The 23,200-nt window shown below is 42.4% G+C and overlaps 1 protein-coding gene across 1 annotated transcript; it reads right to left on the minus strand.

Annotated features, from left to right (window-relative positions):
• Nucleotides 1-1,838: 1,838 nt before the first annotated feature.
• ntrk2b (neurotrophic tyrosine kinase, receptor, type 2b) lies at nt 1,839-22,165 on the minus strand. The gene is made up of 18 exons (XM_063888927.1): nt 21,940-22,165; nt 18,719-18,793; nt 18,556-18,627; nt 17,245-17,313; nt 16,935-17,086; nt 15,884-16,020; nt 14,721-14,853; nt 13,326-13,634; nt 12,270-12,284; nt 11,795-11,829; nt 11,479-11,578; nt 10,170-10,358; nt 9,337-9,467; nt 9,070-9,242; nt 8,709-8,949; nt 5,597-5,755; nt 5,235-5,427; nt 1,839-2,404 (listed from the first exon to the last, which is right to left on the minus strand). The coding sequence occupies exons 1-17, from the start codon at nt 22,137-22,139 to the stop codon at nt 5,242-5,244; spliced, it is 2,376 nt and encodes a 791-aa protein (XP_063744997.1). The 5' UTR covers nt 22,140-22,165; the 3' UTR covers nt 1,839-2,404; nt 5,235-5,241.
• Nucleotides 22,166-23,200: the final 1,035 nt, after the last annotated feature.

Raw genomic sequence — 23,200 nt, forward strand, 5'->3', positions numbered from 1 at the left:
GCTCCTAACACTAGGATGGGTCAAATGCAGAGACCACATTTCGTTGTCCTAGTACTTGTACTCTGTGCAATGACAATAAAGTTGAATCTTATCTTATCTTAATTCATTCATGTCTAATTCATCCTTTTAATATGAATAATGCATTTTATTTTTAGAGCGCTTTTCTGGAAAGTCAAAGACATCATTCATAAAATATATAAATTCAAACAACAAAATAATATTTGATAAAAAAGAAATAAAAGCTGATTAAATATAAAATACAGTCATTTGTGTTTATGCCTTTACTTCCTGCAGTTTGTTTTTTAGTTACAGCTTATTACCTTCCTTTTTATTATGTATTCTTTTTGTTTAGTGTCATTTATTTATCAGCAAATAAGCTTGATTCTTAAATATCTGATTCTTTAATAATATTAATATTAATAATGCATTTTATTTATAGAGCGCTTTTCTGGAAACTCAAAGACATAATTCATTAAAATATAATTAAAACAACACACCACAAATACATGAAGCACAGATTAACTACAGATTAAACGCGGCTCTGAAAAGGTGTGTTTGGATTTGTGATCGGTGCAGCATGTGTTTGGGGAGTGAGTTCCAGAGGGAGTGTTACTGTGTTTACTCTAAATAAACACAGTAAATAACGGGGAGGACTCGGACCTATTGTAAGACATACCACCTTTATTAAATGCACAGTATCACAAGGAACATTTCCATTAAGTGTGGATAAGCTACTCACATGATGCACAAAGCATTGAATTGATTGATAGAACTGGCTGATTAAAGCAGGATTAAATCTGCCAGGAGAGCACACACACACACACACACACACACACACACACACACACACACACACACACACACACACACACACACACACACACACACACACACACACTCTCTCTCTCTCTTTGTATTCACACAGTAAGTAAAATCTGTTATCTGCACAGGAATGAAAACTTGTCGTTTTTTTTTTTTCATTTACCATATATTTACAAAAGAATCATTAACACCCGCCCTCCCTCCCTCCCGCCCTCCCTCCCTCCCTGCCTCCCCCCACACACACACCTCGAGATAGATTACATTCAAAAAAGGTCCCGACCCTTCTAGATTACATTCAAAATAATATACTATTCATGATGCAAAGTCACAGTTATTCATCTGAAAGAGGATCGCAGTTCGGCTACAGTCAGTCCCAGATCCCGGTGCTGCTCAGAGTCTTTGCTCCCGCCTCACAGTGCACAGCAGAGAGCACGCTGCTTTTTATTTTCTGTATATCTTTCTTCAGAGGAAAAGAAACAAATGACGTCCTCCGCAGATTGTATTCTCACCGGGATCATGAACGAGCACAAAGAAATCATACGATGTGGCACGAAGAAAATCGTATTTACATTTAATATGTATTGCCAGTGGCCCATAATAACAACAACAACAACAACAACAACGTCTGTTTCATTACACAGGTGGAAAAAAGGGGCAAACGCGCTACAACGACAAGCAAAACACTTCCGTTAGGAGACACACGATGCAGATTCTGAACGATGCAAATATAAAAACACGAATGGGACAAAACACTTGAAGAGGAGGAGACATTCAGACTCAAGGAAACACAGAGCGCTGCGAGAAGCTCCAAACACAACGGAGACCAGGGGACACTAAAGAGAGACACACACAGCTAGAGATCAGGGGACACTAAAGAGAGACGCACACAGCTGGAGACCAGGGGACACTAAAGAGAGACGCACACAGCTGGAGACCAGGGGACTAATCTTTATGATCCTGAACGTCACCCAGCGCTCCGGTCCCAGCTGTGTGTGTCTCTCTTTAGTGTCCCCTGGTCTCCAGCTGTGTGCGTCTCTCTTTAGTGTCCCCTGGTCTCCAGCTGTGTGCGTCTCTCTTTAGTGTCCCCTGGTCTCCAGCTGTGTGCGTCTCTCTTTAGTGTCCCCTGGTCTCCAGCTGTGTGCGTCTCTCTTTAGTGTCCCCTGGTCTCCAGCTGTGTGCGTCTCTCTTTAGTGTCCCCTGGTCTCCAGCTGTTTGCGTCTCTCTTTAGTGTCCCCTGGTCTCCGTTGTGTTTGGTTTCTGCAGCTTTCAGTAAACTGCTCATGTCTCCTCTGCTGAATGTTCTCTAGATGCTGCATGAGTTGAAGAGCTGCTGCAGATGTTTCTGAGTTCTGATTTGTGTTTCTATATCTGCCTCCTCTCTGAAGCTGCAGCACGTTTCTCCTGATGGAAATGTTTCGAGCCGTTGTAGCCCGTTTGCACCTGTTTGCCTCCCTACGTTTGACATGATACCTGCTTCAAACAGATTATACTATTAAACAGAGCCTACTTTTGATATAGACAAATATCTGTACAGAATGGACAGCAATTTATGTACAGCAGACACGTGACTTTAATACAGACGCTGTAATAAAAACATAGAGAGGACACTCGGTTATTTTCAGAGTTGGGACTGGCTGCAGAAAAATATGAAATGTTTTAGTTTTTAAGTGCATTTTAAGTCGCAACGCCACTCAGGTTGTGCATTTCGGGGTTAATTCATAGAGATTTGTTATAATAACATCGTGATTTCTGCTGTTTTTGCACGGATTAATACAGTAAATGTTGGAAAATTGAGGATAGTTTGTGAATTTGACCACAACAAACGTATTTTTAGGACAGTTTTTCCAAGCAGCCTGTACAAATGTGCTCTTAATACTCCCCCACCTGTAGCCCGTGCTATGTAAAATAAAGAAGTACATCTTTAAAGCACGCGTTTGTGATGTGAGTTAATGACAAATGAACAGCTTCAACGCATACAAAAAACAAAGTGCTGCAAAAATAAGCGAAATGCATCAAATTCCCCGTTAATCTCACAGAGGATCCATCTCACGCTCTGTGTTTGAATCTGAAAACTATCTCATTAAAAGCCACAACGTGTTCCTCTGAAGATGCTCAGAGCCACACACACATATGGGCCACCGAACAACCGATAGTTTTGCTAAATGGCGTTGCTGGTGAATGAAGAAACCAAAACTAAGGTGTGCTCATCTTTTCTTTTCTTCTTTTTTTTAACTATTTATATTTTTAGCCGAGTCCTCATTCTCTGTGCTTTAGAGACGTGAAATAAAAAAAGGGCTGTGGGATGAGGAGGAGAGCACTCCGACGACGTCTTAAACACCACTTTGTAAATATAGAGGACCTCGTGTGCAGATATTTACACAAAATATGACGATAAAAAGCTGCGTGTACGGAGGTGCAAGCGAGCTGCAACGACACGAAACATTTCCATCAGGAGAAACAGGATGCAGCTTCAGGAGCCGTGCAAATATAAACACACACGTTCCAAAAACACCTGGAGAGACATCTTCAAGCTGCACTTACTCAAAGAGCTGCGTACACCAAACACAACGGAGACCAGGGGACCCTAAAGAGAGACGCACACAGCTGGAGACCAGGGGACACTCTTTAGTGTCCCCTGGTCGCCAGCTGTGTGCGTCTCTCTTTAATGTCCCCTGGTCTCCAGCTGTGTGCGTCTCTCTATAGTGTCCCCTGGTCTCCAGCTGTGTGCGTCTCTCTATAGTGTCCCCTGGTCTCCAGCTGTGTACGTCTCTCTTTAATGTCCCCTGGTCTCCAGCTGTGTGCGTCTCCAGCTGTGTGCGTCTCTCTATAGTGTCCCCTGGTCTCCAGCTGTGTACGTCTCTATTTAATGTCCCCTGGTCTCCAGATGTGTGCGTCTGTCTTTAGTGTCCCCTGGTCTCCAGCTGTGTGCGTCTCTCTATAGTGTCCCCTGGTCTCCAGCTGTGTACGTCTCTCTTTAATGTCCCCTGGTCTCCAGCTGTGTGCGTCTCTCTATAGTGTCCCCTGGTCTCCAGCTGTGAGCGTCTCTCTTTAGTGTCCCCTGGTCTCCAGCTGTGTGCGTCTCTCTTTAGTGTCCCCTGGTCTCCAGCTGTGTGCGTCTCTCTTTAGTGTCCCCTGGTCTCCAGCTGTGTGCGTCTCTCTATAGTGTCCCCTGGTCTCCAGCTGTGTGCGTCTCTCTTTAGTGTCCCCTGGTCTCCAGCTGTGAGCGTCTCTCTTTAGTGTCCCCTGGTCTCCAGCTGTGTGCGTCTCTCTTTAGTGTCCCCTGGTCTCCAGCTGTGTGCGTCTCTCTTTAGTGTCCCCTGGTCTCCAGCTGTGTGCGTCTCTCTTTAGTGTCCCCTGGTCTCCAGCTGTGTGCGTCTCTCTTTAGTGTCCCCTGGTCTCCAGCTGTGTGCGTCTCTCTATAGTGTCCCCTGGTCTCCAGCTGTGTGCGTCTCTCTTTAGTGTCCCCTGGTCTCCGTTGTGTTTGGTTTCTGCAGCTTTCAGTAAACTGCTCATGTCTCCTCTGCTGAATGTTCTCTAGATGCTGCATGAGTTGAAGAGCTGCTGCAGATGTTTCTTCATGAGTTCTGATTTGTGTTTCTAAATCTGCATCGTCTCTGAAGCTGCAGCACGTTCCTCCTCTGAAAGTGTTATGGGCCGTGGTAGCGCGTTAGCACCTGTTAGCCTCCGTATGTTTGCCCTTGTGTTTTTACGACCTTTAACATTGGTTCTATGTCAGCCAGCGGACTAACAGACAGGCATTATGAGTACGAGCTTCACGCTGTTTTTTCTTCAACATGTAATATTCTGTAGATGACTCAAAGAAAAACAGTTTATAAATTCTACAAATATTAAAATAGTCTGTGACATATAAAAGAAAGAAGCTTCATGAGTCCTGCAGAGAATGAGACGAGAAAGCTCTATCTACAAGAAGTGTGTCCCTCCATATTAAAGTCCTTTATGGAGACACGTTGTTTTCCCTTTCACTCCTAGCAAATGTAGAACTACAGGAGATTATTTGAATGCACAATGATTCTTTTTTTAACGTCAGTAGCTGTGATAAATATGCATTTTGGTTTCCATTTGTGAAACATGCCTCTGCAAATGGATAACAATAAAAAGAAAGCAAAGTTTAAGGCTTTTTCTCGATGTAATGAGGACGCGGACGATGGCATTTACAGGAACATTTACAGCCAGGTACTGTACACACACACACACATCCTTAATTCCTTCCTCTTTGCACACACACTCCTCACACACACACACACACACACACACACACACACACACACACACACACACACACACACACACACACACACACACACACACACACACACTCCTCATACACACACACACACACACACACACACACACACACACACACACACACACACACACACACACGTACGTACAGCAGCCTCAGCCCAGGATGTCCAGGTAGACGGGCGATGCTTTGGCGAGGCTCTGCAGCATCGCGTGGATCTCCTTGATGTTCAGCCTCATGTACGGCTCCCTCTGCCAGCAGCCCAGCATCAGGTCGTACACTTCTTTAGGACAGGTTCGAGGCCGCTGCAGAACCCGGCCCTGCGTGATGCACTCGATCACCTGCAGGGTAAAACACACAACAGAACACACTGGGAGTCAGACATCCTCTGAGGACGGTTTTATCATTTATTGTTTATGGGATTTAGTTGCAACCCTGTTTCGAAAACCCCTGCTTTGTAATGCATTTCCCATTAATAATTCTGTGTGATTATTTAACGGTGTCTCTGACCTCGTTGTTGGACAGCTGGTACCAGGGCTGCTTCCCGTAGGTGAAGATCTCCCAGAGCACGACGCCGAGGCTCCACACGTCGCTCTCCGTGGTGAAGCGGCGGTACATGATGCTCTCCGGAGGCATCCAGCGGATTGGCAGCATCGTGTGACCCCCCACCTGCATGGGGAGACCGAGGGGGAGAGAGAGGGAGACACAGAGAGACAGAGAGAGGTGAGACAGAGGGAGAGAGAGAGAGGTGAGGCTGGGACAGACATGCACTTCCTCCTAAAATCTGAACAATTGAGGGAATAAGGAACTTTTATTTTGAAAATGTCACCGTTTAAACCCATAGAATTACTTAATGACTTTCAAAATAAAATTACTTAAGAGGAGAAAGAGACAAATCTTGCGCCTCAATATGTATTTAGGTACACTCACACACGCACACACACATACACACACACACAGTGTACAGAGATACGCTACCTTGTAAAATTTGACAAATTCAGTGAATAGGGAACTTTTATTTTGAAAAGGCCACTGTTTGAACCCATAAAATACGAATTGACCTTTCAAAATAAAATATAGTACTCCCAGGAGAAGAAAATATCTGGCTAAGTCATGCCACAACTTCTCTCTCTCACACACACACACACACACACACACACACACACACACACACACACACACACACACACACACACACACAAATGTTACTGTATATTAATATTCATTTAGGTACAGAGATCCTAAAATGTGACAAATTGAGTGAAAGGGATCTTTTATTTTTGAAAATCTAACCCTGTTTAAACCCATAAAAGTACTTCATGACTTTCAAAATAAGAGCACTTAGAGGAGGAAAAAATCTTGTGGCCCAATATGTATCCAAACACACACACACACACACACACACACACACACACACACACACACACACACACACACACACACACACACACACACAGTGAATAAGGAACTTCTATTTTGAAAAAGCCACTGTTCAAACCCATAAAATCACTTATCGACCTTTCAAAATAAAATACTCCCAGGAGAAGAAGGCTTTGTTGTTAATTATGTCATGTTAATAATCATACGGTTATTGACAGTGTGTACTTTGGGAACACCGTTACCTGAAACTTTAGTACCAATAACGCCCCATTGAGTGAGAGTGAGAGAGAAGCAGGAGGGAGAGAAAGAGAGAAAAGGGGGAGAGTCTTCATTAGAAACTACAACATCAGAGCTGCTGGTTAGACTGGTATCTAACCGGCTCGGCACTGGTGATGATCCACCACTCCAGGCTGTACTCTGAGCTCCCCTAATGCATTACTGTATTATTTTACGGTGATGAATGAGGCTTAGTGACTCCGCTTTTCCTGAAAGTAGTCGCTTATTATCAAATCAAATCCTTTTAACCCTGCAGCGTCTTCCCGTCTCCTTCCAGCTGATATTTCCTGTTTGCTAAACACATTTCCTGTCTCCTCTTTCATCCAATCACCTTCATCATCCCACCGTTTGCTCAGGGGAAAGGACATGTATGAAATAACAAATGCAATGAAATGAAGTAAAATGTAATTCAATGAAATACAATAAAGAAACAATAATGAATAAAATGGCATCAATTAATAAAGTAAAATCAAATATTTCTGAATAAAGTATAAGTTCATTAAAATATTTAAAATAAGTTATTATTTTATTTGGATCCATCTGCTACTATTTTTCATTTTGTCCATGAAACGTCAGGATATAGTGAATAATATCGATCCCAGCTTCCCAACAATACCTTATAGGTATTGCTTTTGTCAGATGCTAACTAAAAAGGAAAAGCAGGAATTCTTCATATTTTTTAGGCTGTTTTTTTGCATGAAAAATTAATTTAATTATTAAAATAACTGAAAAAAAGATAATTATAATATTGTTTTTTGTTGATCAACTAAAGTGTCAATAATCCTGTCACTCTAGTTCTTATACTTATTTTAATTGAATGTATGTATTGACAGCTAAACTGCAAGTGAAGCTGTCGTCCTCTGAAAGTGAGTCTTATTCCTGGTTGATGTAATTTATTTTATTGCATAGCTCTCTTATATAGTTATAGCAGATAAGACGCCCTAACTGTGTTAAGCTGTGTCCTGTCCTGCTTTGTATTTAATAAAGACAGCTCAGTTGTTGACAGGCGCTCTTCACTGAGATCTTATCTGACGCATGGAGATGTATTTTATGTGCTGTATATTCCCGTCCAGCAGGGGGCGCTGTGGGGTCCAAACTGGGGTTTCAGAAAAGCAGGACATACACCCATCTGATCCCCAAAATGACCTACTATAGTCTGTTTTTATTGGCCCGTGTTAGCGTTACTTAGAATGCACATAAAGTATTTTAATATGAAGCCTTCATGCCGAGGGAAGGGACGTTTTAACTCCAGAGGAAAAGAGAAACGCATTCTGCTCCGTGCTCTCTTTGTTATCAGGCGAAGAGTAATTTTATGCAGATTATAGAATTTGCATTTAAATGGTATTAAAAATAGATAAAATACCTCTGGTTTAAAATTGTAATTTCTGCAGCTACACAGTTATTTAAAGCCAAAACTGGAATCAAATTCTAATTACATATTTGACCGTATGGGGGGGGGGGGACATTTCCATATCTGTGTGTGTGTGTGTGTGTGTGTGTTTCACAAGGTTGTGAGCAGAGGTCAAACAGCAAAAAATACTTCCTATACTACATACATTTTGGCATTATAATATACCTTAGGTATTAAAATAACAAGGACTTGCTTTATGACCCTTCTCACAGTTTTATGGTAGCTAATTGTGACACCAAATGCTACAGATCTAAATAAAACACTTCATTTATTGTTTATTTAAATTAATATTATCATTTGAAGTCAGAAGTGTTATTATAATAATATGTTGTGAAGTTATTTATATTTTATATATATTATTGCATTTTAATTCATACTGTTACCTTCATTTTTATTATTTGATTATGATTTATTGTGATTATTGTTATTATTATTATTATGTATTTATTTTTGCTCTTGCAGCTCAGACACCTGAATTCCCCTACTGGGATCAATACAGGTGTATCTTGTGTTATGACAGACTTAACGAAGGCGTGAATACTGCGTGGCACTCACTCTGTAGTAGTCTGTGCTGTAGACGTCTCTGGACATGCCGAAGTCTCCGATCTTCACCAGCAGGTTCTCTCCCACCAGGCAGTTCCTCGTGGCCAGGTCTCTGTGGACGAAGTGCTGCGAGGCCAGGTACACCATGCCGGCCGCAATCTGCTGCGCAATGTGCAGCATCTGGGACTGAGTGAGCTCCACCAGGATGCTGTGCTGCCCGTCGGCCATCAGCACCGCATCAGGACCGTGAGACCTGCGACAAGCAACCGTAACACTGAGTACTTCTGGAGGGAGGCCTTTGCAGACCATTGACATGCACTAAAAGAACACACACCTTTTTTAAAGCATGTCAGTATCTAAGAAGCGACCGTACCTGAGGAACTTGTTTAGGTCTCCATGCTTCATGTACTCGAACACCATGATGAGCGGGTCGCTCTCCACACACACTCCGTAGAACGTGACGATGTGTTCGTGCTGCAGGTTGGTGAGCAGCTCGGCCTCTCGGTAGAAGTCCGCCCGGCCGCTCTCATTGGCCTCTTTCAGAGTCTGAGGAAAGAGAAGAGGGAGAGTAAACATCTGCATGAATAACATCTAGTCCATGATATTTCACCAGATGGATGACAGCTGTGTCGTTCTGCACCTTGACGGCCACGTGGAGCTTCTCCTGGTCCGGGGTCAGGTTGTAGCACTCGGCGAGGAAGACCTTCCCGAACGCTCCCTCTCCGAGCTCCCGCTTCAGAACGATGTTGTGTCTCTTGATGTGCTGCACGACTTTAATGCAGAACACAAAAACAATCCCGAGGTCACAAAGTCATTCTGTGTCTTTGCATGCACCACATACAGCAAAGCAAATCCCTCAGATGTGTGAACTGATTCTGATTCTGAAGAGCATCATGATTATTCAGGGGGAGTTTCAGTGTGAAATGTGTATTGTCTTCCCAATCCTCAGCAGATTGTAACACACTTAAAGTATGTTCAAAATGCATTATATTAAGATGGAAATGCATTACAGCCATGGAAGTTAGGGTACACAAGGAACTGTGCAAAACAATTCAGTGAATGGCCAAAAAATGAAGAGGTATTATAAATGGGCTCTTGTAAAATTGATGTTAGCTATAGGATCCTTGCAGAAATGCCAGTGAATGCTCAATAAAGAGTATAAATTGAACAGGAAATGCTATTTAATGTGAAGTGATTATGGTTATAAAGCGTTATGCATATTTCCGAGAGCTTTACCTATAATTATACAGTGCTATGAGCAGATTGTGACGCATTACAGGTATGTTGTTAATGCATTATATGGTATTGAAGCTGCTCCTTCAGGCTCTTTCTGCTGAGTGTAATGGATCTCCTGTTTCTGAGCATCATCTAATATGCTTCAGTTTCCCCGGGCGGGCAGATGCTGACGGTAGGAGCGCGGCGGTGACCCCTGCATGGATTTATCCGAAAAGGGCCCGGGTGTCAGTAACTCACAGGTGTCGGATTTCAGCATGCTGCCCGAGTTGCGGAAATACTGCGGGTTCTCGATGACGGGAATCTTTGTCATGCCGATGATCACGGCGTCCGGACCCATCTCCGAGGACGACGGGGTGTTGTTGCCATTGGAGACGTGATGAAGAGGGCTGGCGGAGTCATCGTCGTTACTGATGACCGAGGAGGAGCCTGGGGAGGAGGAGGAGGACAACACGGGTAAGAAATCAAGAAATCAAAAGCATGACGTGAACATCAGCAGGAGAGGACTCTTTAAAGTAGAGACAGGAGAGGACTCTTTAAAGTAGAGACAGGAGAGGACTCTTTAAAGTAGAGACAGGAGAGGACTCTTTAAAGTAGAGACAGGAGAGGACTCTTTAAAGTAGAGACACTACATACTGATATACACCTGAACATCAGCAGGAGAGGACTCTTTAAAGTAGAGACAGGAGAGGACTCTTTAAAGTAGAGACACTACATACTGATATACACCTGAACATCAGCAGGAGAGGACTCTTTAAAGTAGAGACACTACATACTGATATACACCTGAACATCAGCAGGAGAGGACTCTTTAAAGTAGAGACTCTACATACTGATATACACCTGAACATCAGCAGGAGAGGACTCTTTAAAGTAGAGACTCTACATACTGATATACACCTGAACATCAGCAGGAGAGGACTCTTTAAAGTAGAGACTCTACATACTGATATACACCTGAACATCAGCAGGAGAGGACTCTTTAAAGTAGAGACTCTACATACTGATATACACCTGAACATCAGCAGGAGAGGACTCTTTAAAGTAGAGACTCTACATACTGATATACACCTGAACATCAGCAGGAGAGGACTCTTTAAAGTAGAGACGCTACACACTGATATACACCTGAACATCAGCAGGAGAGGACTCTTTAAAGTAGAGACACTACATACTGATATACACCTGAACATCAGCAGGAGAGGACTCTTTAAAGTAGAGACACTACATACTGATATACACCTGAACATCAGCAGGAGAGGACTCTTTAAAGTAGAGACGCTACATACTGATATACACCTGAACATCAGCAGGAGAGGACTCTTTAAAGTAGAGACTCTACATACTGATATACACCTGAACATCAGCAGGAGAGGACTCTTTAAAGTAGAGACACTACATACTGATATACACCTGAACATCAGCAGGAGAGGACTCTTTAAAGTAGAGACACTACATAATGATATACACCTGAACATCAGCAGGAGAGGACTCTTTAAAGTAGAGACTCTACATACTGATATACACCTGAAAATGAAAAGTTCTTCACCTTTGATGCCAAACTTGGAGTTTCTTCCATATTTCAGAATGATCACCATCAGCACGCAGCCAGTCAAAGCAACTCCTGCGATTCCCACCACTACATACACCTGAAAACAGACCGAAAGGGTAAATTTTCAACATGATTAAGAACGAAAACCTCTGGTATCCTCTGGTCAGTGGGTTCAGGATCCCCATGACAGGAATGCAAGAGAAATAATATTTATGTTGCGTAAGAGCTATGTTTGTTTGGTCAGTATTTCCTGTAATCTTTGCTATCGTTATTCTTGAGAATTAGAGGAACATTTCCAAAAAAAACAACTCACTGCAACACTGTCGTCCAGCGGGGGAAGCTGGGGGTCTGGAAAAATAAAATGCGTGTCAGAATTACAAGTATTGATCATTGCTATAATGACCACAGCACAATAAACACTATTATTTAATAGATAGTAAATAATAGTTGTAATAGCTTAACGAGATTTACCCGACAATGTTTGTCAGCAAAGTTAAAATAACAGTTATGTACACAAATATAAATAAAAAGTAACACAGATAGTTTTAATGACAGTGAAAATAATCAAATCAATAATATCTTAGTATAATTTAGAGTACAGCGCAGAAGCTATAAAAATAACACATTTAAATTGATATTGTTATGTGTACGGAAATATAATTGACCTAAAAATCGAAATTAAGACTGAATTGAATAAATAGAAAATAACAAAACAAAATTGGACAAAAAAAGTGGTATTATAATAAGAAGGTGATTAAACAATACGTCAGCTTTTAAGAACAACCTACCGGGGATGTCTGGGTCTACGCAGGGGGCAGATGCAGAGACAGACAGGAGGACAGATCATGAGAAGGTTAACGACAAACATCATCAAATACAAAGCTTTATATGACGGCACTGTCTACAGCGTTTTAGAATGACTTATTCCTTATAGCCCAACATTAGCCGCCTTTAGCTTAGCGGTGGTGATGTGAAGTCATGTGACCGTGATGTAGTTCCTTTATAGCCCAACATTAGCCGCCTTTAGCTTAGCGGTGGAGACGTGAGGTCATGTGACCGTGCTGTAGTTCCTTTATAGCCCAACATTAGCCTCCTTTAGCTTAGCGGTGGAGACGTGAGGTCATGTGACCGTGCTGTAGTTCCTTTATATCCCAACATTAGCCGCCTTTAGCTTAGCGGTGGAGACGTGAGGTCATGTGACCGTGCTGTAGTTCCTTTATATCCCAACATTAGCCGCCTTTAGCTTAGCGGTGGAGACGTGAGGTCATGTGACCGTGCTGTAGTTCCTTTATATCCCAACATTAGCCGCCTTTAGCTTAGCGGTGGAGACGTGAAGTCATGTGACCGTGCTGTAGTTCCTTTATATCCCAACATTAGCCTCCTTTAGCTTAGCGGTGCAGACGTGAGGTCATGTGACCGTGCTGTAGTTCCTTTATAGAGCGCCACAGGGATGACGTATTTTTTTAGGCCGACCCGGAAGTAAGCTGTGCATGGGTTCCCTCGACAAAACAGCAATGCAATGTCTCCATAGGCTTTTGGAATATTGTTAAATACATCACTGCTGATGTTTTTAATGTCGTAGAACAAAACGTGATCCGTCTCTTAAATTTGTGTCAACCAGAAACCTTATTTCCAGCTATTTTCCAAATCCTACGGAGAAATCCCACTGACTCTGAGACGAGGGAACCGGAAGTTGTAAAATGCTAACTTACTTCCGGGTTTTAGGACTCGTTCCTGTGGCACTTTATAGCCCAACATTAGCCGCCTTTAGCTTAGCGGTGGTGAACCAAAAGTTCTGTGCTTGTGTAAATGTACATAGTTACTTTCCACCACTGTAAACACACCTATTTCGCCGAAGTCGGGCGGTTTGATGAACTCAGCCAAGACGTTCTTCTCGTCACTGCCGTACTTGTTCTTGGCCACCAGGCGGTACATGCCGTTGTGGATGTGCGTGGGGTTGACGAGCTGCAAACAGCCGTGGTACTCCCGCTCCGTCACATAGTGGATCATGGTGTGGATGTGGTCCTGCTCCTGCAGCGCCTTGTTGTCGTGGTACCACTGCAGCTCAGGCTTGGGGTTCCCGGTCACGCTGAAGGGGATGCACCAGAGGTGGTCCCTCTCCGGCTCCAACAGCTGCAGGATGCTGGGGGCAACTGACAATGGAAGGGAGAGGAAGAGTAATACCGGGAAGACAGGAGATCAACAGCAGGAGCAAAAGCAGGAAGAAGCTACATTGATGGGCTTACAGTGGATAGTTAGAAAGCAGAGGGGGGGCAAGAAGTAAAATCCAACCGATTTACTACTTTCATCAATCAGAAATATTGTGTTTTATATTTGATGCTTCAAGGCCTTATGATATGCTCCACAGTCGACCTTTGAAGGTCAATTTTGTAATACTTATGATGTTCCCTGAAAAGTACTCTCATCTAAATGTACTTAAAGTAGCGACAGTAAAAGTAGTCATTGTCTGATTGGTCCATTTCAGAATAATATCTCTGATATGTTTTATAATGATTGATCATTAAAGTGTTCTCAGAGCTGGTAAAGGTGCAGCTAGTTTGAATGGCTTTGTATACTGCAGGGTAGCTGCTGGATTTACTGCAGGTGAACTACAGTCTGATTTAAGGGAGATTATATTCACCATCATTAATCCTAATCTGCCTAGCAACTAAAGGGATTAAATAACTGTAGTGGAGTAAAAGCATACCATTTACCTCTGAAATGTAATAGAAGTACCTCAAAACTGTACTTAAGTACGGTACTTGAGTTAAAGTACTTAGTATACATGTACTGGGGGTGAGTACACACTGACTTCAGGAGGAGAGATGTGGCACTAAACAAGCAGAGGAGTGTGTGGAGGAGCTTCACAGGAGGAAGAGTTATGGACAGGAAACATGGAGAGTCAATAAGATTTGCCCAGAGACAGTAATGATAACAAAGTGAGCAGGAGCCGTGTACTTCCTCTGGAAAAAAAACAAGGTTTAGAAGCAAGTATTTGTAAAATCATGAGGGGAGACAATAAACCTGCACAAAGTAAATAACAACACTCACTACAAGCTCAGGGTGGGGAGGGTTACTTAAATGTATCCCGTTACAATAACTAAGCTAAATGTTCTTTAATCCCTCCCTTTCTCTGTCGCTGCTAGAACACGTGAGTTTCCCAACGAGGATCAATGAAGGTCCATCTTATCCTATCTTACAGTTCCACAGTTACAGTGGAGAAAAGTAAGAGTCCTTACAGAGGATGTTGAGCTGCAGGGTGGCCTCGCCCTGGCCGACCATGTTCTCAGCACTGCAGATGATCACCTTCCCGTGATCATCCGAAGACAAGTTCGTCAAGGTGAGGATGCTCTTCGTTTCCGAGGGATCGATCTGTAAACACAGCAGTATTATAAGTATTACACGGCTTCGTTGAATACTCGATTCTGATTGGTCAACTTGGGAGTTCCAGAGGTTCTTAAGGTAACAGCAGAAGAAGAAGACAGACAGACAGACAGACAGGAAGTGAACACTAAAGGGAACAGCAGGTGAAGACAGACAGGAAGTGAACACTAAAGGGAACAGCAGAAGAAGACAGACAGGAAGTCAACACTGAATAGAACAGCAGAAGAAGACAGACAGGAAGTGAACACTAAAGGGAACAGCAGGTGAAGACAGACAGGAAGTAAACACTAAAGGGAACAGCAGAAGAAGACAGACAGGAAGTAAACACTAAAGGGAACAGCAGAAGAAGACAGACAGGAAGTAAACACTGTTTCTTTCTTAGCAGAAGCAATACGGATAATTTTCCAATGAATATTGGGAGTCCAGTTGTTTGTTTTTTCAGTATATAGCTGTGTAATAAGCGGGATAATGTGCAGCGAGGCCGTCATGAATGAAAAACAACATCGACAGGCTGATGGAAAATCCTCCCATGATAATAATCACAATCTTTGGTGACATGTTTACTTGCTTTAATGTTCACAAAGGTCTTGAAATTCCTAAACATGGGTGATTCACGGACATAAAGGTTGTTTTTACGTCAGCATGCTGATAAAAAAAACATTGACTATGAAACCAGGGAAATAAAATGCCAATAATCTGACTCTATTCCGGTATGTGTTACTCATTCCTGTAACACTTTACACTCAAAATCACTGAAATGCGAGATATTTCCTTAAAGGAGCCCAATTACGCTCATTGTCAGGTTTTGTATCTGTATGTAGTGTCTCTCCTGGGACATGTCTCCATGCTTTAATGTTCAGAAAGCTCTTTATGTTTCTCATATTGCCTGTGCTGCAGCACCTCTTTTCACCCTCTGTCTGGCTCTGTTGTGATTGGTCAACTTCTTAGGGACAGGAACTGCTTTACCTACAGGTAAACCCCAAGCGTAATAACAGGAAGTAATGTGTTTAGGCCTCACCTCGTGGTGTGTAGAAAGCCAGTCGAGGTTCCACATGATCTCCGGAGCTGGAGAACCCGAGGCGCTGCACTCCGCTTGCACGTTGCTCCCCTGCATCTCCGTCACTGACTTTGGGTTGACCTCGACTTGAGGAACCACTGCATGTGAAAGGAGCAACATTAGACATGCAACCAGAGCTTCAAATGGATTTATCTGCAGGCAGCGATCGGCTCTCCGAGCGGTCAATACGAGCTTATTATAAACTCAGCTTCACGTTAGGAGTAGAAGCAGGAAGAAGCAACATCTACGGATCAGAGAGGAAGGTCAGGGAGAGCAGAGGCTGGAGAAGGACTCAGGTCTTGTACTTGAGTAAAGTAGAAGTACTCAGGTCTTGTACTTGAGTAAAGTAGAAGTACTCAGGTCTTGTACTTGAGTAAAGTAGAAGTACTCAGGTCTTGTACTTGAGTAAAGTAGAAGTACTCAGGTCTTGTACTTGAGTAAAGTAGAAGTACTCAGGTCTTGTACTTGAGTAAAGTAGAAGTACCAGAGTGTAGGAATACTCTGTCACAGTAAAAGTATTCTAAATGTTCCTCCAGTGAAAGTAGAAAGTACTCTCCTCTAAATGTACTTAAAGTAGCGACAGTAAAAGTAGTCATTGTCTGATTGGTCCATTTCAGAATGATATCTCTGATATGTTTTATAATGATTGATCATTAAAGTGTTCTCAGAGCTGGTAAAGGTGCAGCTAGTTTGAATGGCTTTGTATACTGCAGGGTAGCTGCTGGATTTACTGCAGGTGGACTACAGTCTGAAGGGAGATTATATTTACCATCATTAATCCTAATCTGCCTAGCAACTAAAGGGATTAAATACATGTAGTGGAGTAAAAGTCCAGCAACACGTTTACATACTCAAGGAGGAAGAGTAATGGACAGAAAACATGGAGAGTCAGGAGTGAAATCAAACATGCAACCAGAGCTTCACATGGATCTGTTTCAGGATGTTTTTGCATGCAGCGATGGGCTCTCTGAACGCTCAATAGGAGCTTATTATAAACTCAACGTCACGTTACCACAGTCTGGAGGAGTGAAAGTGGCGAAGTCCTGCTTGACTCCCCGGTCGTCCATGCACTCCAGATCCGGACCCTCGCTGTCCTCCAGGATCCTCAGCTTGATCCACAAGTTCTCACAAACACAATCCAGAGGGTTCCCAGACAGCAGGAGCCTGGAAAATACACATTAACATTCAAAATACAACTGTGAGTAAATGGAGAGAGACGCCATGAAGTGTTTTGTGTAATTTAGAAAATAAAAGTGTACCAGTAGTGGAAAAAGTACTAAAGTCAAAAAAAGTAAAAAGGCTTTTCTACTTTACACACTTACGGTAATGTAATGTTAAAGTTCTGAAACGTTCTCCAGGACAGAGTCGACAGCTTATTGTCTCTGAGGTTTCTGGAAGAAGAAAGAAAAACAATTAAAATCCAAACAAAGCCTTAATGACACACCTCTTTAAAGAGTCCCCTCCTGCTGATGTTCAGGTGTATATCAGTATGTAGAGTCTCTACGTATATCAGTATGTAGAGTCTCTACTTTAAAGAGTCCCCTCCTGCTGATGTTCAGGTGTATATCAGTATGTAGTCTCTACTTTAAAGAGTCCTCTCCTGCTGATGTTCAGGTGTATATCAGTATGTAGTGTCTCTACTTTAAAGAGTCCTCTCCTCTCCTGCTGATGTTCAGGTGTATATCAGTATGTAGCGTCTCTACTTTAAAGAGTCCTCTCCTGCTGATGTTCAGGTGTATATCAGTATGTAGTGTCTCTACTTTAAAGAGTCCTCTCCTGCTGATGTTCAGGTGTATATCAGTATGTAGTGTCTCTACTTTAAAGAGTCCTCTCCTGCTGATGTTCAGGTGTATATCAGTATGTAGGGTCTCTACTTTAAAGAGTCCTCTCCTGCTGATGTTCAGGTGTATATCAGTATGTAGGGTCTCTACTTTAAAGAGTCCTCTCCTGCTGATGTTCAGGTGTATATCAGTATGTAGAGTCTCTACTTTAAAGAGTCCTCTCCTGCTGATGTTCAGGTGTATATCAGTATGTAGTGTCTCTACTTTAAAGAGTCCTCTCCTGCTGATGTTCAGGTGTATATCAGTATGTAGAGTCTCTACTTTAAAGAGTCCTCTCCTGCTGATGTTCAGGTGTATATCAGTATGTAGAGTCTCTACTTTAAAGAGTCCTCTCCTGCTGATGTTCAGGTGTATATCAGTATGTAGTGTCTCTACTTTAAAGAGTCCTCTCCTGCTGATGTTCAGGTGTATATCAGTATGTAGTGTCTCTACTTTAAAGAGTCCTCTCCTGCTGATGTTCAGGTGTATATCAGTATGTAGAGTCTCTACTTTAAAGAGTCCTCTCCTGCTGATGTTCAGGTGTATATCAGTGTGTAGTGTCCTCTTTTCACCCTCTGTCTGAAACCAGAGCCCAGTCTGCTCTGATTGGTTAGCTGGCCAGCTCTGTTGTGATTGGTCAATCGCTTAGAGATGTCCCACCTCTTAGCCTATCACGTACAATGTGTTGGAGCGCTAGCCAATAGGAGCGCGAGTGTTCCGTAGTGATGTCACTATGTCACTGAACTTTTACATGCACACAGGAAAGGGAAACCCCCTAAAAAGTCCATAGGGCCTCTTTAAAATGTCTCTTACACATATTGGAGTTTGGTGTTGTTGTAAAACGCATCTGATGATATGGACGTCAGTCTGGTCCCCATCACTGTTCTGTTGGGAGAGAAGATGTGGAGTTATAGCCGTTTAGAAACAACTTCAGACACACCAAAAGTCTCAGGAAATCTCCCGATGTGGTACTCACAGGTTACTGAGGTTGATGTAGTGCCGCAGACTGTTGTCTGTCATGTCAAACAGTCTGTTCTGATTGGTTATGTATCTGCCAAAGAGGAGGAAAACATCGTATCACACATGCACGTACTCTGATGCATGTTGATATATCCTCCAATAAGAGGAGGAGACAAGAGACTTTAAAAACTAGATACATGCCATGCTTTGTATTTACACAGCCAGCTAAATGTGATATCTACACACAGCTGTCATGTTCCTGCAGCATTGATGTCATTATAAGTTAAACAGATATGCCAGCATGTATTTGCATTTGTGAGACATATTGCTGATATTATTCAGCAGGTTTTTATTTAAGATCAGCTGCTTATTTTGGCCTCATGGTGCAACAACTGCCCCTTTTCCACATTTCTTCTAATAAAATGACAGCCCTTAAAATGTATATTAAGTAGTTGAGCAGCATTTTGTTTCCCTGGGTTAATTTAATTGACTTATTGAAATGTATCCAGGTCTTGACAGAGCAAAAGCAAACATGTTTATAAAATAGAGAGTTATTATAATTTATTTTACACAATGAATTAGTGCTGTTTAATTCAAAGGCTTTAAATTCTAAACTACTTTAAAAATGTGTCCAGGTTATGATAGGGCATTTTGCTAGACTACTCAGAGGTGTATCATTCAACAGTATACACAACCAGAGGTATTTGAAGTGATTTATACACAGCATATTTCTGAAGTAAACAACCTTTCCCAGCATCCCGAAAAACACAACTTTAAAAACATGTTTTACTGCACGTTGTTTTAGGAGCTACACCTGAGTGAAGGACAGACGCTGCTTCAGGAGACTGGTATATATTCCTAAGTACAAACAGGGACACAAGACCTTTCATTTTTAGAGTCAGATGTGCAAAAAAGACACAGCTGAGGAGCACGTCTGTGGGAGAAGTACTCAGATCTTGTACTTGTGTAAAAGTAGAAATACCAGAGTATACAAAGCCATTCAAACTAGCTGCACCTTTACCAGCTCTGAGAACACTTTAATGATCAATCATTATAAAACATATCAGAGATATTATTCTGAAATGGACCAATCAGACAATGACTACTTTTACTGTCACTACTTTAAGTACATTTAGAGGAGAGTACTTTCTACTTTCACTGGAGGAACATTTAGAATACTTTTACTGAGACAGAGTATTCCTACACTCTGGTACTTCTACTTTACTCAAGTACAAGATCTGAGTACTTCTACTTTACTCAAGTACAAGATCTGAGTACTTCTACTTTACTCAAGTACAAGACCTGAGTACTTCTACTTTACTCAAGTACAAGACCTGAGTACTTCTACTTTACTCAAGAACAAGACCTGAGTACTTCTACTTTACTCAAGTACAAGATTTGAGTACTTCTACTTTACTCAAGAACAAGACCTGAGTACTTCTACTTTACTCAAGTACAAGACCTGAGTACTTCTACTTTACTCAAGTACAAGACCTGAGTACTTCTACTTTACTCAAGAACAAGACCTGAGTACTTCTACTTTACTCAAGTACAAGATTTGAGTACTTCTACTTTACTCAAGTACAAGATCTGAGTACTTCTACTTTTACTCAAGTACAAGACCTGAGTACTTCTACTTTACTCAAGTACAAGATTTGAGTACTTCTACTTTACTCAAGTACAAGATCTGAGTACTTCTACTTTTACTCAAGTACAAGACCTGAGTACTTCTACTTTTACTCAAGTACACGACCTGGGTACTTCTACTTTTACTCAAGTACAAGACCTGGGTACTTCTACTTTTACTCAAGTACAAGACCAACATCTGAGTACTTCTACTTTACTCAAGTACAAGATCTGAGTACTTCTACTTTTACTCAAGTACAAGACCTGAGTACTTCTACTTTTACTCAAGTACAAGACCTGGGTACTTCTACTTTTACTCAAGTACAAGACCTGGGTACTTCTACTTTTACTCAAGTACAAGTACAACATCTGAGTACTCTCCCACAGATGTGCTCCTCAGCTGCGTGTCTGGTGTCCCTGTTTTTACTCAGGAATATACACCAGTCTCCAGAAGCAGCGTCTGTCCTTTAGTCAGTGTTAGATTCTTTATTTGGAATATATTGCAGCTGTGTGAAAGGCAAACAAAAAAGTCTCCACACCAACAAATATGTATAAACAACGTGCAGTAAAAATGTTTTTGAAGGTAATCAAAGTTGTGTTTCTTGGGATTCTAGGAAGGGTTGTTTACTTCAGAAATATGCTGTGTATAAATCACTTAAAGTACTACATGTGGTGTTCTACTCAAAGTCTTTCAGGATATACCTCTGATAGATATCGCACAATATCAAATATATATATATTTGATCTTCAATATAGATAGATTTCAATATAATAAAAATACAAATAAAAGTCCATAAAATAAAGCCGGGTTTACAGAACGGTTAACGGCTCACTAGAGGTGTTTACACTTTTAGTAGTACAACCTTATTTTAAAAGTCTGAAGGAGTGGGATCATGAGGCCATGGAAGACATACATTAAATGCGTGATACTACTGATTCATCCTCCTTAAAGATCTAGTTCATTTGGTGAAATAATTCTGAGTCCAGATATGAAAGGCGTTCAGTAGACTGCATGCAGGATGGGTAAGTGACACTGTCTGCCTCAGGAACTCACCCAGTCTCCCCCCTTTCTCTCCCCCATGCAACACACTGACGCACATCCACATGAGATCTCCGGTGAAATCTGTGTGCTCATTTATTCTCCATTTCTTTATTCTGTATTTATGATTCTAGTGTTGGGGTTATATCACAGCGCCGCCCAACGTGTCTGCGCAGGGCCTCCGCGTTTACTCCATCACTACCCCTGGAAAGAAAACACCGACTAATCCAAACACACACACTCACTATCCATGCAAGCGCGACCCCCCCCCCACACACACACACACACACACACACACACACATTCATATACTAAGCTCTGACAAAACCATTGGTTATAAGGAAGACAAATGTGGCATGTATTGATGGGGGGGGGGGGGATATAAGGCCTATTATCATCTTTATTATCCTAATCCTAACCCTTGGGTATTTTTTACGCATTGCATCCTAACAAGTTGTGCCTGCACGATGATTTTTTTTCCCTCTCTCTCTCTCTCTCTCTCTCTCTCTCTCTCACACACACACTCACACACACACACACACACACACACACACACACACACACACACTTACATCTCCGTGATGTTTTCCATGTCATCCAACGTGAGGACAGGGAAATCCTCGATCCCCGGCACAGGATCAATACAAACAATCCGTTTGATGGTGCAGGTGCAGGATGCGGGGCAGGCATCGCTAAATCTCCTGCACAGACCCAGAAAAATCAGAACCAAAAACAATCCGAGCCGAGCCGTGCCACACTGGCTGGAGTCCATTGCGGTGGGTCCAATGATGGACGAATCCCCCCCCCCCCCCCCCCTCGTTACACACACAGAATAAGGCTGAATTACTGTCAAGATTTCCGTCCCTTCCTTCCCCTCGCCTCGTCGCTTTTATCTGGCCAAGTTAATCCTCTCCGCAGAAGAAGAAGCAGAAAAGATGTCGGGGAGGAATGCGCAAAGCCCACGGTTTCTAATATCAAGATGCCATGGATGGCCTTCCGCAGAGCTGCTGTGTCGAGAAGCGAAGGTGTCAAGTGCTCCGTCCCTCTGCCTTGTAAAACAAATATGAAGGTGTTCCAGATGTTTAGAGATCAATAGGCAGCGCCCCCCCCCACCCACTACCAGCACCAGCACCAGCGATTTCTCATATGTGTGGCGGCGATGGGGAGGAAAAATAGTGCACAGCGGAGTAGAGGAGGATGCTGCGCGCGTGTGTGTGTGTGTGTGTGTGTGTGTGTGTGTGTGTGTGTGTGTGTGTGTGTGTGTGTGTGTGTGTGTGTGTGAGGGAGGAAGGCTATACCTGCATGCGTCTATCGATTATAGCCGAGGACGAGCACCCCCCCCCCCCCCCCCCACCATCAAGTTGTATTTATAGGAATTTCTTGCAGATTTAATTTTATTCTTCAACATGCATCACACAGCGTCTTCCTGCAGCCTCAGCGGGCTGAGTGCAGATGTGCAGCTACAACCACAGCCTGCATGTTCAACTCCATGCACTGGAGGAGAGCAGCACTGTTGTACGGCTGGCCGTTAAAGGCCTATAGTGTGACGTACGGTTGACGCACAAGACGGGGTGCATCTATGAAAAATAATTACCTATACTATGTGTGCAGCTCGCTTCAAATGGCTCCAATCACTGGTCAGAGTGGGAAGCAAGAATTAGAAAAACATCTGGATATATTTAAAAATCATTTTAGAAATTACATATTTTACTCCAATAATTGGTAAAGTTTTATAACTTATTAAATACATTTAAATTTCCCAAAAATATTGAAAGCGGCCCTTCAAGTTTGTAGGTGTTTAATCCCTAATGTCCATCTTTTATGACATGCCTT

Source organism: Eleginops maclovinus, chromosome 8 (genome assembly GCF_036324505.1).
Source record: "Eleginops maclovinus isolate JMC-PN-2008 ecotype Puerto Natales chromosome 8, JC_Emac_rtc_rv5, whole genome shotgun sequence".
NCBI classification, from domain to species: Eukaryota; Metazoa; Chordata; class Actinopteri; order Perciformes; family Eleginopidae; genus Eleginops; species Eleginops maclovinus.

What these genes read in the sequence shown, in the direction of transcription:
- ntrk2b (XM_063888927.1), bottom strand. Translation starts at nt 22,139, where the DNA reads ATGGACTCCAGCCAGTGTGGCACGGCTCGGCTCGGATTGTTTTTGGTT. An exon ending in CATGCTGAAATCCGACACCT is followed by an intron (nt 9,468 to 10,169) that starts GTGAGTTACTGA and finishes TCTGCATTAAAG; the next exon opens with TCGTGCAGCACATCAAGAGA. An exon ending in GACCTAAACAAGTTCCTCAG is followed by an intron (nt 8,950 to 9,069) that starts GTACGGTCGCTT and finishes TGCTTGTCGCAG; the next exon opens with GTCTCACGGTCCTGATGCGG.